The sequence below is a fragment of the Solanum dulcamara genome, chromosome 9 (genome assembly GCF_947179165.1).
Source record: "Solanum dulcamara chromosome 9, daSolDulc1.2, whole genome shotgun sequence".
NCBI classification, from domain to species: Eukaryota; Viridiplantae; Streptophyta; class Magnoliopsida; order Solanales; family Solanaceae; genus Solanum; species Solanum dulcamara.
Genome location: NC_077245.1, coordinates 23,318,383 through 23,332,581, shown reverse-complemented (window position 1 = coordinate 23,332,581; position 14,199 = coordinate 23,318,383). Strand labels below are relative to the sequence as shown.

Sequence of the window (14,199 nt, the reverse complement as noted above, 5' to 3'; positions counted from 1 at the left end):
CATAGTGGATTGACATAGGCTGCAATTTTCTACCCTTTCTCCTTCAGATGTTTCCTCTTCAGCCGAGAGAGATTATTAATATTCTCCTGTTTTGGATAGTTTCTTGTCTAATAGTCTAGTTTCTAGCAAGTCCAATAATTTTTTTCACCAACTTATTTGCTTTGATCGGACGAAGCAATGTCCATCTTTCCCTTGCCCTTATCATTTTCATTCTACCTGCGACTATCTTTTTTCAGTCCTTGTCCTTGTCCTTTCTCTTAGTCTTAAATGAAGGAGTAGGATCAGAAGTGACATCGATTGATCAAAAGTCGATCAAGACATTTGGAGCAGCAATTGCACTAGATAAATCTTGGACTTTCTGCCCGCGCAATTCATTCTATGCCTATCCTTGCATTTAGAAAATAAAATTGTGCAACTTATCTTCATCTGACATAAATAGAATGTCCAACAACAGTGATGTGAATTCCTTCACATATTCTTGAATAAAACCCACTTTCTTAAGGATTCAACCTGTCCCTAGTAATTCAACACGAGTTGCTTGGCAAGAATTTCTCACGTAGTGCATCCTTCGTTCTCCTATGTATCAACCTTGGATCTATTACCACTTTCATAATTGACATTCTTCGTCGGCCACCACAGTATAGCATCACCATGAAAATAACAAACAACCATGGTCATCTTATCATTTGCACGAACATGGACAGTAGCAAAGTAATGCTCTAAGTTGTAACACCCCCTAAAACGTTGTATATCGGTATTTTAATTCTCGACAAAAATGATAATATATCTACATTTTGGGCATAACTTTTCATAGAATAGTCCAAATTAGGTGATTCAAATTTCTGCGTAACCAACACATCATTACCTACAATTTTCATGAGAACATATCTTAAGATTCGAAGTTTAAGTAGATCAAATAAATTAATCTTTGCAAGACATAGTGCTGTGATAAAATGAAGTGTTTGTAGAATAAAATTCATATCTCGATGTAGCATGCTCCAAATTGGATGATTCTTGAACTAACTGAAATTAGACTTCTATATCTACAATTTTTATTAGACACCAAATCCTAATAAGGAATTTCTCTTATTCAAACGCATTTTTGAAAATGGATATTCCGTTAAAAGAGATCTCAACTCACCTACCATAGAAAGATCTAGAACCATTTGACATCATCCATGACATCAAAATCCTCCATTGAATTTTCAAGATCATCCTTTGTAATTAATTTTATTTATTGTTAGGTCCCTCCTCCACACCTATAAATACTCACCTTATTTTCTCATTTTATTCATCAAGCTTTCTTAAGCAACTCTTCTCTCTATACACTTCTTTACTCATTCTCAAATATAGTTTTAATTTTAGTAGTATAAAAATACTATTCCGATGATTCTTATACTCTGGGTAGTACACAAAACACTCCGACAAGAAGAAAAGGCTAGGGGTCTAAGAGTTCCAATTCGGAGTAAAGCTTCCGATTTAAGGTATGTAAGGCTTTCATAGCATTGGATTGAGTTCGTCTATGCGCCCAATATTTAAATTCATTATAATTGAGTTATAGTTGAGTTTTATCCAAATCTTGAATTCTAAATAAATTAATTCTTCTTCTATTGAGTTAGATATATTTATGCATTAATATTATTATTATTGTTATCTCTCATATTATTGGAATTATTGTTCATGGCTACTTTCCCATGAATCCTAATTGATTTGATGTTCATGAATATTTTTACACATGTTTTGAGTAAAGATGTTGGCTTTTTAATATTTTCATTGATAAAAAGAGTGATATGAATTAATACTATGTATGTATTTTATTGAATTTTGAAAGAGCAAAAGAGTTGAGTTTAAATGAATTTGAGTAAATGATATTTTGAGCAAGATGTTTTGATGAGATGTAAATGATGTTTTTTTTTGAAGTATAATGATTGATGAAGAGGTAATGAGATGAGTTTGATGATTTAAATTAGAGTCCAATGAGACTAGATGATGAGATTAATATGAGCACATATTTTGGGAGTAGTAATGAGCACTGAGTTGGATAAGAGTTTAATTGACTCAAATCCCAGAACTACGTAGCCAGCGTAGAATGGAGACTATGCCTCTTAAGTTCCAAAAAGAGGACTTTGATGAGTGGATCCAAGATAGTGATGTCATTTACCCTAGCAAGGTATTGGATGGATGTGGCAATGACATCGCTTTATTGTATCATCGCTAGCTCATAAGTGATGGTTGTCGGTTAGAAAAACTCCCAACTGAGTAAGCATTTCTTATTATTATTTTAAATTTGCATTACGTATTAATGTTGAGATGATGTTGAGTTCTGAGCTGAGCTTTTCTGAGAGGAATTTCTTGATATATGTCCTTACCTTCCTGCCATTTTACATACTCGTACATTCCACATACTGACGTCATTCGACCTACATTATTTTATGATGTAGATACAGGTGTTAGAGATCCTCAACAGGCGCATCGTTGAAGATTATTATTTTTTAGCTATTTGGTGAGTCCTTCTTGTATTTAGAGGAACTCTCTATCCTTTTATTATTTTTGAGTATTATGTTTATTTTAAGGTAGCCATGGACATGTCATTGGCACCATCTAAGAGTATTAGAGGCTTCATAGACAGAGTTTGATGATGTAATCGGAGTAGTTCGCCTTAGAAACTACTTCTTCTAAGAATTATCTATTTTTCCTTTAATGTTGATGATGACAAGCCCACATTAGTATTCTTAAGTTTTCTGCTGATGAAAAAATGAGTAATAAGATCAAATGGTTCTCTCGGAAACTAGAGATGGTTTGTGAGTGCCGGCCACGCCTAGGGTACCCTCTCGGGGCGTGACATAAGTCCTACAAAAAGCTTTCCAGTTCTTTGGCACCACACACACCATCAAATGAATTTGGTTCAAGAATTTTAATCTTGGCATGTTCCTCTCTTCTCCTATCCGTATTTGCAACAACCAGACGAAGGTTGTCCCCTCCGCCTTCAGATTTTCATTTTCCTTCTTAAGGCCCTCAACTTATTCACCCACATTTTACAAAAAGCCAATAGTTCAGCCAATTGGCTATCAACATTACCAGATATGTCTGCATCGCTACATTAATGTCCTGAATTTGAGTAACAACATCAATCAGATCTTCATCGTCGTCTTTCAAACCAAGCATGGCCTCCAACCGTGCAAATTTCTCACGTAGTTCGTTGTAACTATTTTTGTCAGCCATTTTCAAGTATTGAAATGCAAAGCTCTCACACCAGTTGTAATAGGGTCAACTTTTTTGATCTAACTTCACTAGGCAGTCTATCACCCTTAGACTCAGCCTTACTCTTTTCCCCCCAATCTAGTTCAACACTTAGACAAGCATACGAAAATACAACACTAAAGCACATTCAAAAATCGCTTCCCAACTTTGTATTTAAATTTGTGTCACAAAGAAGCACACAAACACTTAACCTACAAAATTCGACCAAAAGACAACCTATATGTGCCAATAAATAGGCCATAACATCTTGTCACATATCCTAAACAAGGCAGAATGGCTGCTCCGAATGCCAAGAGCTCATCCTAAATCTCTGAATCCCAAAAGCTGCTCCACACGAGGCACAAATCAACGAAGAGAACTTTACTATGATCGACAGGGTGCAGAAATATAGTATGAGTACCAACAAGCGGTACTCAGTAGGTATAGGCCGATTGAGCTCCAAAGATAAGCAAAGCCTAAATAACATGCAAGTAAGGACAATACAGTACAAACAACTAAGAAGAGATATGATCTTGCATGATAGGATTGTTGATTGAAATTGTAGATGATTGAGTAATTTTGAAAAACATTTGTTAAATTCTAAAAGTTGCATACCCTTTGAGTTGATTGATGAGATTATGGTAAGTGTTGTTGACTGTTGCTTCTTCCTGCCATTTTACGTACTCGTCCATTTTATGTACTAACGTTTTTTGGCCTGCATCGTTTCATTATGCAGATACAGGTGCTAGAGATCATCAATAGACGCTCCATTAAAGATCTATTTTTCCTTCCTGACAGTGGTGAGACCTCCTTGCCTTTAAAGGAATCATGATTTTTTCGTTTCCTTTTGGTATTTTCTTTTGAGTAGCCATGGTCTTGTCATTGGTATCTCCTGAATAGTGATAGAGGCTTCATAGACAGATAGTGACAATGTTGAGTTGTTGTTTGGTTTTCAAACTATTCTTTGACATGGTGTTGAGTTGAGATTTGGTTTTAAAATACATTGTTCTTCTTTGAGTTGTTGACATGATTAGCCCATCTGAATGTCTTTTAACTTCGTATTGAGTCTTCTACTGAATAAATAAATAAATAAATGAATGTGCGATTGGATGGGGAGGATACCCCCTCAGGGTGTGACATTGAGAGCCACCGATGAGGTTACTAGTTTTTTTACTACAAACTTACATTTATTAATATTGTCTATCACCGGTATACTTGTATGGTGCGGTCCCCCGGTTTAATGGGGGTCGGGGGTATGTTTGTACCTTCCGGGGGTAAGAATATCCGGTCGGTTATTATTTGACTATACTTGTACTTACCTCTTCTTGTATTGTAGTTAGTCTACAGGGTGTCCTAGTTTGGACTTGTGATTAGTATTTTCTGCTAGGTTCAGTTGAATTAGTCCGTAGAAGGCTGTGTTTTAGTGGTAATAGTTAGTATTCCAGTCTTGAGTAGTTGACTCCTATGGTGCTTTCTTATCGTAAATAGTTTGCTGGTTGGTGTTTTCATGTGCATTTCTTGACTCTGCTCTTTTCGCTATATATCCTTTTTCCTTATTTATATTGTTTCAATTTCTGATTAGTTATTTGTACTGTATTTGCCCTATTATATGTTATCCATACTTGCTTTATTTGTGGAGCTTAGTCGACCTGTGCCTATTGAGTACGATTCGTTTGGTACTCATATTACACTTCTGCATCCTGCAGATCATAGTACGGTTATCGTCGTTGATTTTGACTGGTGCGGATCAGTTGTTGATTCGGAGATTGGGCGACCTCCTGGCGTCCGGAGTTACTGATTTTCATCTATTTTGGGCCAGGACTAGTCTTTACTTATTTTTGAAAACTATTTGTACTTATATTTGTATGCTTAAAAGCCTTGTACTCCTATTTTGATTTAGATGCTTGATTACCAACTGATGCTAGGTCTTAGGGTGGGTTCTTGTGTTTTATTTCAGTTGTGCTCTTTCTTCTCATTACTATTTACTTCTACATTATTGGTTCATCTTCCGCTTGATATCCCATTGCTTCTAGTTTCAGGCTAAGGGTTAAGGGTTAGACTTATCTGTTAGTGGATATTAGCAGGTGCCATAATAACCTGAGAAATCAGACCGTGATAGATAATTTTCAATAACAAGCTACCATGCTATCAGAACTACAACATAAACGAAAACTTCAACATATGAGAACATTGAATGATTCTATTTACACTTTTGTTTGTACCTTCTTTTAATCACAATCTTCTAGGAAACGATGTTTGGATTAGCTTACTGCAAGTGTTTTTGACTTTTAAGGTTTTTTTTTGTGATATTTGGAAAAGACAAAAAAATATTTTTAAGCCTGTATTTTTAAATCAAAGAGTATAAAATAAGCTAAAAATAAAGTTGTAAGCATTTCTTTATAATTGTATTTCATCTTAGATTTCAAGATTTATCACTTTAATTTTTGTAGCTTCTTTTTGTTACGATCTTAGAGGAGACTGAAACATCTCTACACAAATTGTATACATCCTAGATGTCTTTTTTGGGTTTCCATCCGATGTTCGGTATCTGTATTGAAATTCGACTAATTTGGATTCGCACCGGGTATGGCTTCATTCGGGGGTAGCACTCCCTACCAAGGATCTTTCCATATCTAGAGCACAAACCTGAAACCTCTGATCAAGGGAATAACAGCTTCATCCACTGCACCACATCATTTGGTAGTCACCCTAGATGTTTTCAATTCATCACTATGATTTATTGTCTTTGAAACATTATTTTTAGTATAGTTCTAATGTGATTACAGGTTGTTGATCAACTTTCTCGAATTTTATTATGAGTTAGGACTCTCATTTTTCGAAGTTTAATTGTTGTAAAATATGAGTTAGATTTAAGATAATTAGGCACCGACGATTTATATAAACTTGGTGAAGAACAACTCGAGCCATTAATGAAAGCAAATTGAGAGATAATGAACTTCTAAACCTTGATAAGTTGTCGTTGGAGTTTTCTCTAATTAATTGATAGAGCCATTAATTTATAATCTTATTGACATAGATAATTGGATTCTTTAATAGAGCACCTATGTACACTAAACATCTCTATTCATTATTTGTCTTTCGATGACCTGTTATTATATAACTCATGTTGTTGTCAAATTATATCCAAACTACAGCTACATTCTCAGACACTCTGTACCCTCTGTACATTACTTGTTCACTATTGGAAAAATAGGTTCACTTTTACTTGTCATTTTTAACATATCAAGAAAACACAATATTTTCTATGTTTTACAAGTAATTATTTTTCAAGATCTAATACTAAATATCAATTAATATGTCAAGTCCAAATGTGTCAAGTAAAAGTGAACAGAGGAAGTATAAGACAACTGAAGCTAAGTATGATTGAGAAAATATCTAAAACTAAGACTGATGTTACTCTTGGGGGGAAGTTTGGAGACTGAAATATCGGGTGAATATGAATTTACATCAAATTTCATTTTGCTTTTCAATATTATGTATTTGGAGAAAATGTTGATTTTGATGGTGTCTGTCATCACTGGATTGTTAGGATAAATGGACTTTTATCCAGTATACGTAAAGATGTCAAGGATGATCGTTAATAATATCATAGGATGATTGGAAATCTGCAAACTAGAATGTTCACAGAAATTCCATATTGACACAAGGTCAAGCAGATGACAGAAAAGCAGAGTGTAAATTTCAAATTTAATTTTCATTCTCAATAATGCCGATATAAAGCACACAAGATATCTACAAGATCAAACTAAAGCCATTAGTTTCCAAGCAAAGATGTCAAAATTGCCAAAACACCAATCACAATCATGATATTGAGAAAATAGTTCGTCGGGAGAGGCTTATCTGGTGTTCCTCCCAAACCTTCGTATTCTGCTCGAATCTTTTGTTTCATAGTATCCGAGAGCTCTCTCTGCAATTCAAATAGGCAAGACTCGTTGAATTTATTTCTCTCTTTCATTACACTACCAATTTTATGTCTGAGTGCAAAAAATTGGTAATAGCTTGATATTGGATTTTATTAAAAGAAACGGCAGAACTTAAGATGCTAAGTTGTATTTAATCCTGCAGCAACCAGAAGAGTAAAATTTAAACATGTATATATCTCCCCGGGATTAAAATGCAATTGTGGAACTTTGACAATTAACGGAAGGAAAAAATAATAAGCAATTTAAAATTTACCTTTCCAGTTGAGTATTTTGCTGCCACAAACTTCTCTGGCTGACCTTGTGTAGGATTACTGTCAATTGAGAAACCCTGTCCAAGAAATTCAATACATATTATTGTTTCTGTCTCCATAAATTTGCTAAAATTAGTCAAAGAGTTGCACAATCATTGCTGTATTATACAGTTGAAGACAAATAATCTGTTTTTTGAAACAGGAGTAAGATAGTAGAGCCTTGGCCCCTAATCACCGTGGAGGGAAAAACAGACTATTTGAGGGAGGTGGAGTGAAGAAAACCGTATTTATCATGCAATTGATTAAGAACAAGCTAAAGCTAACGGGGCATGTCTGAATTTTGTGGATTGGTGAATGTACACAGGAAAAAAAATGAGTTTTACATGGAAAAGTAAGTATCTTGAGTGATTAACAGAAATTTTAGTACAGAATCAAAAGTTGCCTTACTTAACAGTCACATGAATGAATATTCTGGGAGACAGATTAGAGTTGCTTTCACCATCTTAACTATCTCGGCAATATTCTCTGATGAGTATAAATGCTAGAAAAATCGAACTAGAGTACAAGTGCAAGCACTGAAGGTACTCATGCAAGCCAGACAGAAAATGATTTCAGTTACTTACAATCAGGTAATTGTAACTTAAGATTTGTTTAAGTTTCAGGGAATTTCATAGGTTTCTCCAACCAAGTTCATATTTTTGAGAAGAAATAAAAACTCTTGGGTGTCAAAGCATGCTCTATTCAAAGTGCATTTTGACTCAACTTTAAGAATTTACTAAAATATATCTGCAAGAGTTTGCCATATGGTAGATCTCAAAACCTAGAATGATTTGTCAATTGGACATCCCGACACATACATGTGATAAAATTACTGAAGGTGTAGAATGTTAGCAGAAGGCTAGCAGCTAGGTGCTGCACAGCCATCAAAATGATCCCTCTGAAAATCAGTGCCTAGGTGCTAAGGAAGAAATGTGTGTTGGTCAAAAATCTGTCGAAGAAGTTTTAGGCAAAGTTAGGTGCTCCAACTTTAGCATCAGGTACTGTTCTGCGTTTCGAAATTTCTAAGTTGTTCCATTACTTATACAAGGAGAAATCAAGTAGGGCTTAGGGAGAACATTTTATTATTTTTTGGCAAGGAAATGAAGTGCAAAGAAAGGAGTTCTTGAACAGAAGTGTGCTTTGACAGAGTTTTTCTTCTTGGTGCTTTAGGTATAATTACTGACATCTACTTGTCTTTTGAGTTTTAATATGATGGAAACTTTAGATTGAACTTAGAAAAAGGAATAGGTCTGACTAGGATTGAATATCATAAGTCCAAAGCGCTTATATGTAAATTGAATTGTGAAGAAATATACCTAGTCTGCCTTATGCAATCACAAACAGGGCGTGTTACATTAATGGATTCTCTTCATCAGTATTAGGAGCTATCTAGTCCTAGGACTTTACACAAAGATCAAATCCCATAGTTCGTACATCTGTCCTTTGCTTAATCCTTGGTAAGTTTTAGTGAAAGCTAGATTTGCTGAACAAATCGAAGTAGTTCCAATCTTGGTATTTGACAAGGGATTGGTGCAAATTCTCTGTGGGACGGTAATTATATTCATTCTATATAACTAGTCAGGACACTATACTTACATGTTGTGCTGGAGAGAAAAAATAGACAGGTAGAAGGAGCTCATAACGACACAAGAACGTCTATATTTAGATTTCACACAAATAGTAATCAACTAAAAAATGGCGAAAATTGTTCAACCAGCTATTTCATAAAAAAATCAGATGACAGATGATATAGAAATAGAGATTCAAGAAGTATAATCTATTAACAGAAGAAAAATATTTCTGCATATAAACCTCAGGAGGATCAAATTTAGCTCCAAGGTTACTCAGTTTAGCATGGGCTTCCGCGTAATCTTTGAAAAATACATCGTGATATACAGCATACTTTTCTGCATATTCCTGCAAGCTTGTAAATTGTTAAAGAAGCAAAATTTGTTTGTATTGACAGAATTCATGAAGTTGTGCTTCTTTTCCACCTTAAATGAAGAATCTTCGAAAAGAACCGCGTCTGTTGGCAAAACTAGTAGATCTTCATCTCTTCTCTCTTTAATGTCCTAACATCAATTCAAATTAAGAATAATAAGCAACAAGTCATCTAGTTTATCATACTTCAGTGCCCATGAGTCTTAACAATTTTCATCATATGGTACCTTAAAGTAGGAATTGTCAAATTTCAACCACTGCACAGTCCATGATTGTCCTCCAGGGCTTCCTGGTCCATCTTTCTGCAATGCACACAAAATCAGCTCAAAAATTCAGATTTGTTAATATGCAAGAAACATAAGTGGATCATTGCACAGAGGCTAGCAGCAGATATCTGGGTTTTTTAAAGATTTGTAAAGAAACAAAAGCACCATGGGGTACAGACCGTAGAGGAAAATCAAGACATGAGAAAAAAATATTAATTGACTGAACAATAGAGATGTGAATTGCAAAAGACTAACCTTATGTATTTGAAAAAATAGGAAATTAGTTTCCAATCACACAGCCCTCAGTAGATCCTATTTCCATATGAAGGGCTAAGTGAGAATATTATTCAAACTAATTTGAGGGGAAAAAATGTTTTTTTATAACTAAGTGTTCTGATAAAAATTCCAAACGTTTCATTTAATTTTAAGAGGAAGGGTGTAGATATAATGATTCATAGACAACCAACAGCTTAATTATGTCAATCTCTGACATACATTAATACAAATATGTTTTTTTTTTGTTTTGAGAATGGTATAATACAAAGAAGCATTTTGAGTTCTGCAGCATGCTTTTTAATGGACAAGATCCTCAATTGGTCAGTCTTCATTCTAGATTAACATTATAGCTGGAAAAATATATGTCGGAACGGAAATTTGAAAAAAACGCCTCAAAAGCACAACAATTTACAATTAATGATAATATCAAGTAGCGTGAGCAAATGGATACCGTGTATCTCGTTTCTGGCTTGCCCCAACCACTGCGCTCTGATCTGGCTCTCCCCAAAGTGTGTGCCCCAGAAAGTGCGACAATTTCCTAGAAAGCAGAAGTTCACTAGTGAGAAGCTTACATCGGGCAAGGAAGTTGAGATCATTGATGAAATGAATTAGAGAACAACTTTGACGAATGTTACCTTATCGTTTAGTCCCATTCTGTAGAAGACATCTCGCAAATGAGAAGAAGGGGAAGGGGGACCAGCATCTAATCAACAAGATTAAGTAAGTTGTATATATCAAAGCAAATGGAGGAAAATTTTGTAATAGGATACTGTTAGACAAAATGCAGAAGGTTAGACTCTTCAAATATGAAGGATTAAATAACAGAAAGTCATGGTAGACCAACTAAGACATACAACATACAGCAAATGGGTATACTCGGATCTGCTTCTATCACAAGCTGAATAATCAGACCAAAGCAATTCTAGAACATCATATAGGCCTTGATTTCAGTATAAAAAAGAAGATGTTTAGGTAAATGGTTATATAAGATATTATTGTTAAGATATGGACCTCAACCCAAATGTTAGCTCATGAGGTAAAGGTTGCCCAAGACGATATAAGGATATCCCCACACTAATTTGGGACTCTAACCATCTACCCTCCCCCTCCATTCGAACATATGGAACGTAGACAATATAACATGGATTCCAACACTGGGTAAACCAAGAATAAGAATGGGTTTGGCTTTGATACAATGTAAGGAAATAAACCTTAGGCCTAACTCAATCCTAAAAAGCTAGCTCACAGGCGAGGACTATCAAAAACAATATAAGGAGGCAGACAACCCCTTTCCACCCCAATGTGGAATTCTAACAGCTATAAATCCTCAAATTTGTCCCAATTGTAGGATGCTAATCCAAGATAACAAGAATCGGATGACAAAAAAAAATTGGAGTGCAGGATGGGGTAGTGGCATTGTAAACTAAAATTACTTGTATACCTATATGATAAATATTCTGTCTTATGAAGTGGATGTGTTGACCTCTATATGGTGTTTAGTATGTTCTGAAGATCACGAGTCAAACCCTATGTATGCAGCTTATCAAGCGTATGCAAGTTTACTGGTGTACTATTTAAAGAGTACATTTGGACTTGAATTGAAAAAATGTTGGCTAGATAGCTTTGCAATTAGGACCACTTAATTTTGTCTTAAAACAAATTTCGCAGGGTTTGGCAAATCCTCTGGCATCAGCGAGATAATATGGTCTACCCCGAGGCATCAGCAAAGACCTATGTATAGCTCCTTCCGTCGATCCTCTTAATCCGCCTTGGTGATCTCTCTTTTTTTCCATTAAATAATAGTTGTACAATCTTCTTATAATCTCCGGATTGGATGAACTTCAGATAAAAGAAAAAGTTCTATGCGGTCTCTTACCAAACGTCACACCTAGCGCAAACCAACTGAACTTCACTAATCACCAGGTTTCAAAGATAGCTTCAGATGAAATTGTTGGCTTTGCAGGAGTCCATTAAATACTAAACACTGGGATAAAACTCATTCAAGATAATCCTAATCAGTAGTTACCATGCATGATAAGCTAAGCTGCACGAGAAAATCATGATGTACCAAAGAAATATAGATGAGAGCTAAGAATCTCTCACCAGGAAGCCTTCCCTCTTCTGGGCATTCATCAGGTCCAGAAACATCTACTCTCCCATATTTCATGGGAATTTTTGGGCCTCCAGCCTCCTATAAGTTTGAAAAAGCAGAAAAAATAAGTGTGAATTAACTTTCAGGCAAACACAAAAGCCAAAAGTAGTAACGACCTCAATGGCAGTGGCACTGGCCAACTGAAATAAGTCTGCATATGTCACGCCAGCATACTTGTCTTTAATTGGCTGGAGAAGTTTCAGTGCATTTACAAGTCCTGAATTGCAAGTTTGTCAGCCAAAAATAGATAGTGAAAAAGCAAAAAGTAACAAGAAAATGAATATTTACCAGCATTTGCTCCATGTTTTAGTTCATCTTCAAATCTTAAGCTTCCATTAGCTCCACCTCTTTGTGGCCAGTCCTCAATATTCTTGTTATAAGTTCCAGCATCATGCCAGCCCAAGCGAACCTGGGAATCATTTAAAACGTTAAGAACGTTGCCCCTAAAACAGGTGAGAGGAAAGTGATGAGGGCATGTAACTAAGAAATGACCAAAATAGGATGACAGAACGTGGTCTTCAGCAGTTCTTTGATGTCCTCTCGTGCACTTTTCAACTGATCAGGATTAGAAGCAGCGCATTTCGGCGAGGCCAATGTACTGAATCTTCCACTAGATGTTCCAATCAACGATCGCTTCTGCAAGTTATAAATTGCTTTCAAAACGAGAAAACAGAAACAAAAATTACGAAAGGAGAAGAGAAACTAACCTGGTAGCGGAAGATGTGGGGAAGGAGAGGAAATGATCCAAGGTATTTGAGAGAAGAAGGAGAGGAAGAGGAGGAGGAGAATGAAAAGGAAAGTCTGGGCGTAGTGGAGGTGGAGGTGGCGGCGATCATGACAGAGGGGAGGACATGAGAGGCGGCGCCGGCGAGGGAAGCCATAGCGGGGGAAGGAGGGGAGGATGGTGAAGTGAGGAAAAAAGCATTAGTAGCCAATGGGTGAGACTTCTCCTCATGTTTTGGATAGTGAGTGCCAGTGTCCAATGAGAGATAATGTTGGCCTACCAAATTAGCTCCATCAGCTCTCATTTGGATTACCGTTATTCTCAGTTGAGACCTTTCGAAATAATCTACTTCCTAGTAAAATTTGAGTATGTTTTATCCTGAAATTTTATCAAGTATGTTATTAGTGTTATTATTTAAATTCACATCATAAACAACTCATTTAAGATGCAACAGTTTGTATTAAAAATATTATTGTTCCCAAAATTCGAATCCAAAGCTATATCATATAAGTAAAAAGATTAGTTTCATCTAGTGATAATAATAGTTAGTGTTACTTATCAGGGGCGGAGCTACGTGGGAGTGAGGGGATTCACCCTCAATCGAAAAATTATATTTTATATAAAAGGTTAAATTTGAATATTACGGATATATATCTTTAATGAACCCCGCTTAGAACAATTAAAAAGAATAGTTTAGCGATTAAGGGGGTTCATTTGATAGTTGATGTTGCAATTCGATTCTAGCTAAGCTTTTTTTTTGATAGCTTTTAAAAGTTTCTCAATCACTTTTTTATTTAATTAATTAATGTGCATTCGGCATTAAATATGTTGTTGGGCTTCGACATTTTTCACTGTCATGACCTTAAGGGTCATTTTCAAAAAAATTCACAAAATTATCATTTTATACTTATCTTTAGTGTCCCCGAATATTATTTGATCAGTCTGTGTAGTTAGAATTGTTTGAGTCTTATTAGATTGTGAATTGTGCAAGCTCTTGAGTTTCAAGGCTTAAGTGGTTCTCTAAGTGCGATTTTATACCATTCAGAGTTTCGAGTCTCGAAATGGAATTCCGTCGATTTCAGAAGTTTTGAAATGTGGAAATTGATCTAGGAGAGTTGTCGGAATCAGATTTGGGGTTGATACTTGAATTTGAGGTCTTAAGTTGAAAGGTTTGATTTTAAATGAGCTAAGTTTGATTTTGGTCAACAAATTGAGTTTGGAAATTCGAATTGGATTTTTGATGATTCCAATGCTTTCGGAGGGTGATTCTAATGCTAGAAATGGCTTCGTTGTAATTTTTAGAAATTGTGAGGGCATTTTGGATATTTCAAGTGTCGAAACTAGTTTAGTTGCAACTTATCGGATT

General features: G+C 35.5%; 1 protein-coding gene across 2 annotated transcripts; it reads right to left on the bottom strand.

Annotated features, from left to right (window-relative positions):
* Window positions 1–6,918: 6,918 nt before the first annotated feature.
* On the bottom strand, window positions 6,919–13,159 carry LOC129902454 (probable L-ascorbate peroxidase 6, chloroplastic/mitochondrial). Of its 2 annotated transcripts, none has more exons than XM_055977691.1 (12): window positions 12,817–13,159; window positions 12,602–12,745; window positions 12,398–12,518; window positions 12,226–12,326; window positions 12,061–12,148; window positions 10,593–10,660; window positions 10,409–10,495; window positions 9,643–9,717; window positions 9,469–9,546; window positions 9,287–9,391; window positions 7,438–7,512; window positions 6,919–7,168 (listed from the first exon to the last, which is right to left on the bottom strand). In XM_055977691.1, exons 1-12 carry the CDS (start codon window positions 13,135–13,137, stop codon window positions 7,016–7,018), a joined length of 1,416 nt encoding a protein of 471 aa, XP_055833666.1. In that variant the 5' UTR covers window positions 13,138–13,159; the 3' UTR covers window positions 6,919–7,015. The 2 variants fall into 2 exon arrangements, with proteins under 2 accessions (XP_055833666.1, XP_055833668.1); XM_055977693.1 differs by lacking the exon at window positions 6,919–7,168 and adding an exon at window positions 7,175–7,320.
* Window positions 13,160–14,199: the final 1,040 nt, after the last annotated feature.

Coding starts and splice junctions, on each gene's coding strand:
- LOC129902454 (XM_055977691.1), bottom strand. CDS start 13,137: ATGAGAGCTGATGGAGCTAATTTGGTAGGCCAACATTATCTCTCATTG. Junction 12,519..12,601: donor CGTTCTGTCATCCTATTTTG/GTCATTTCTTAG, acceptor AATGATTCCCAG/GTTCGCTTGGGCTGGCATGA. Junction 7,169..7,437: donor CAAAATACTCAACTGGAAAG/GTAAATTTTAAA, acceptor TTTGAATTGCAG/AGAGAGCTCTCGGATACTAT.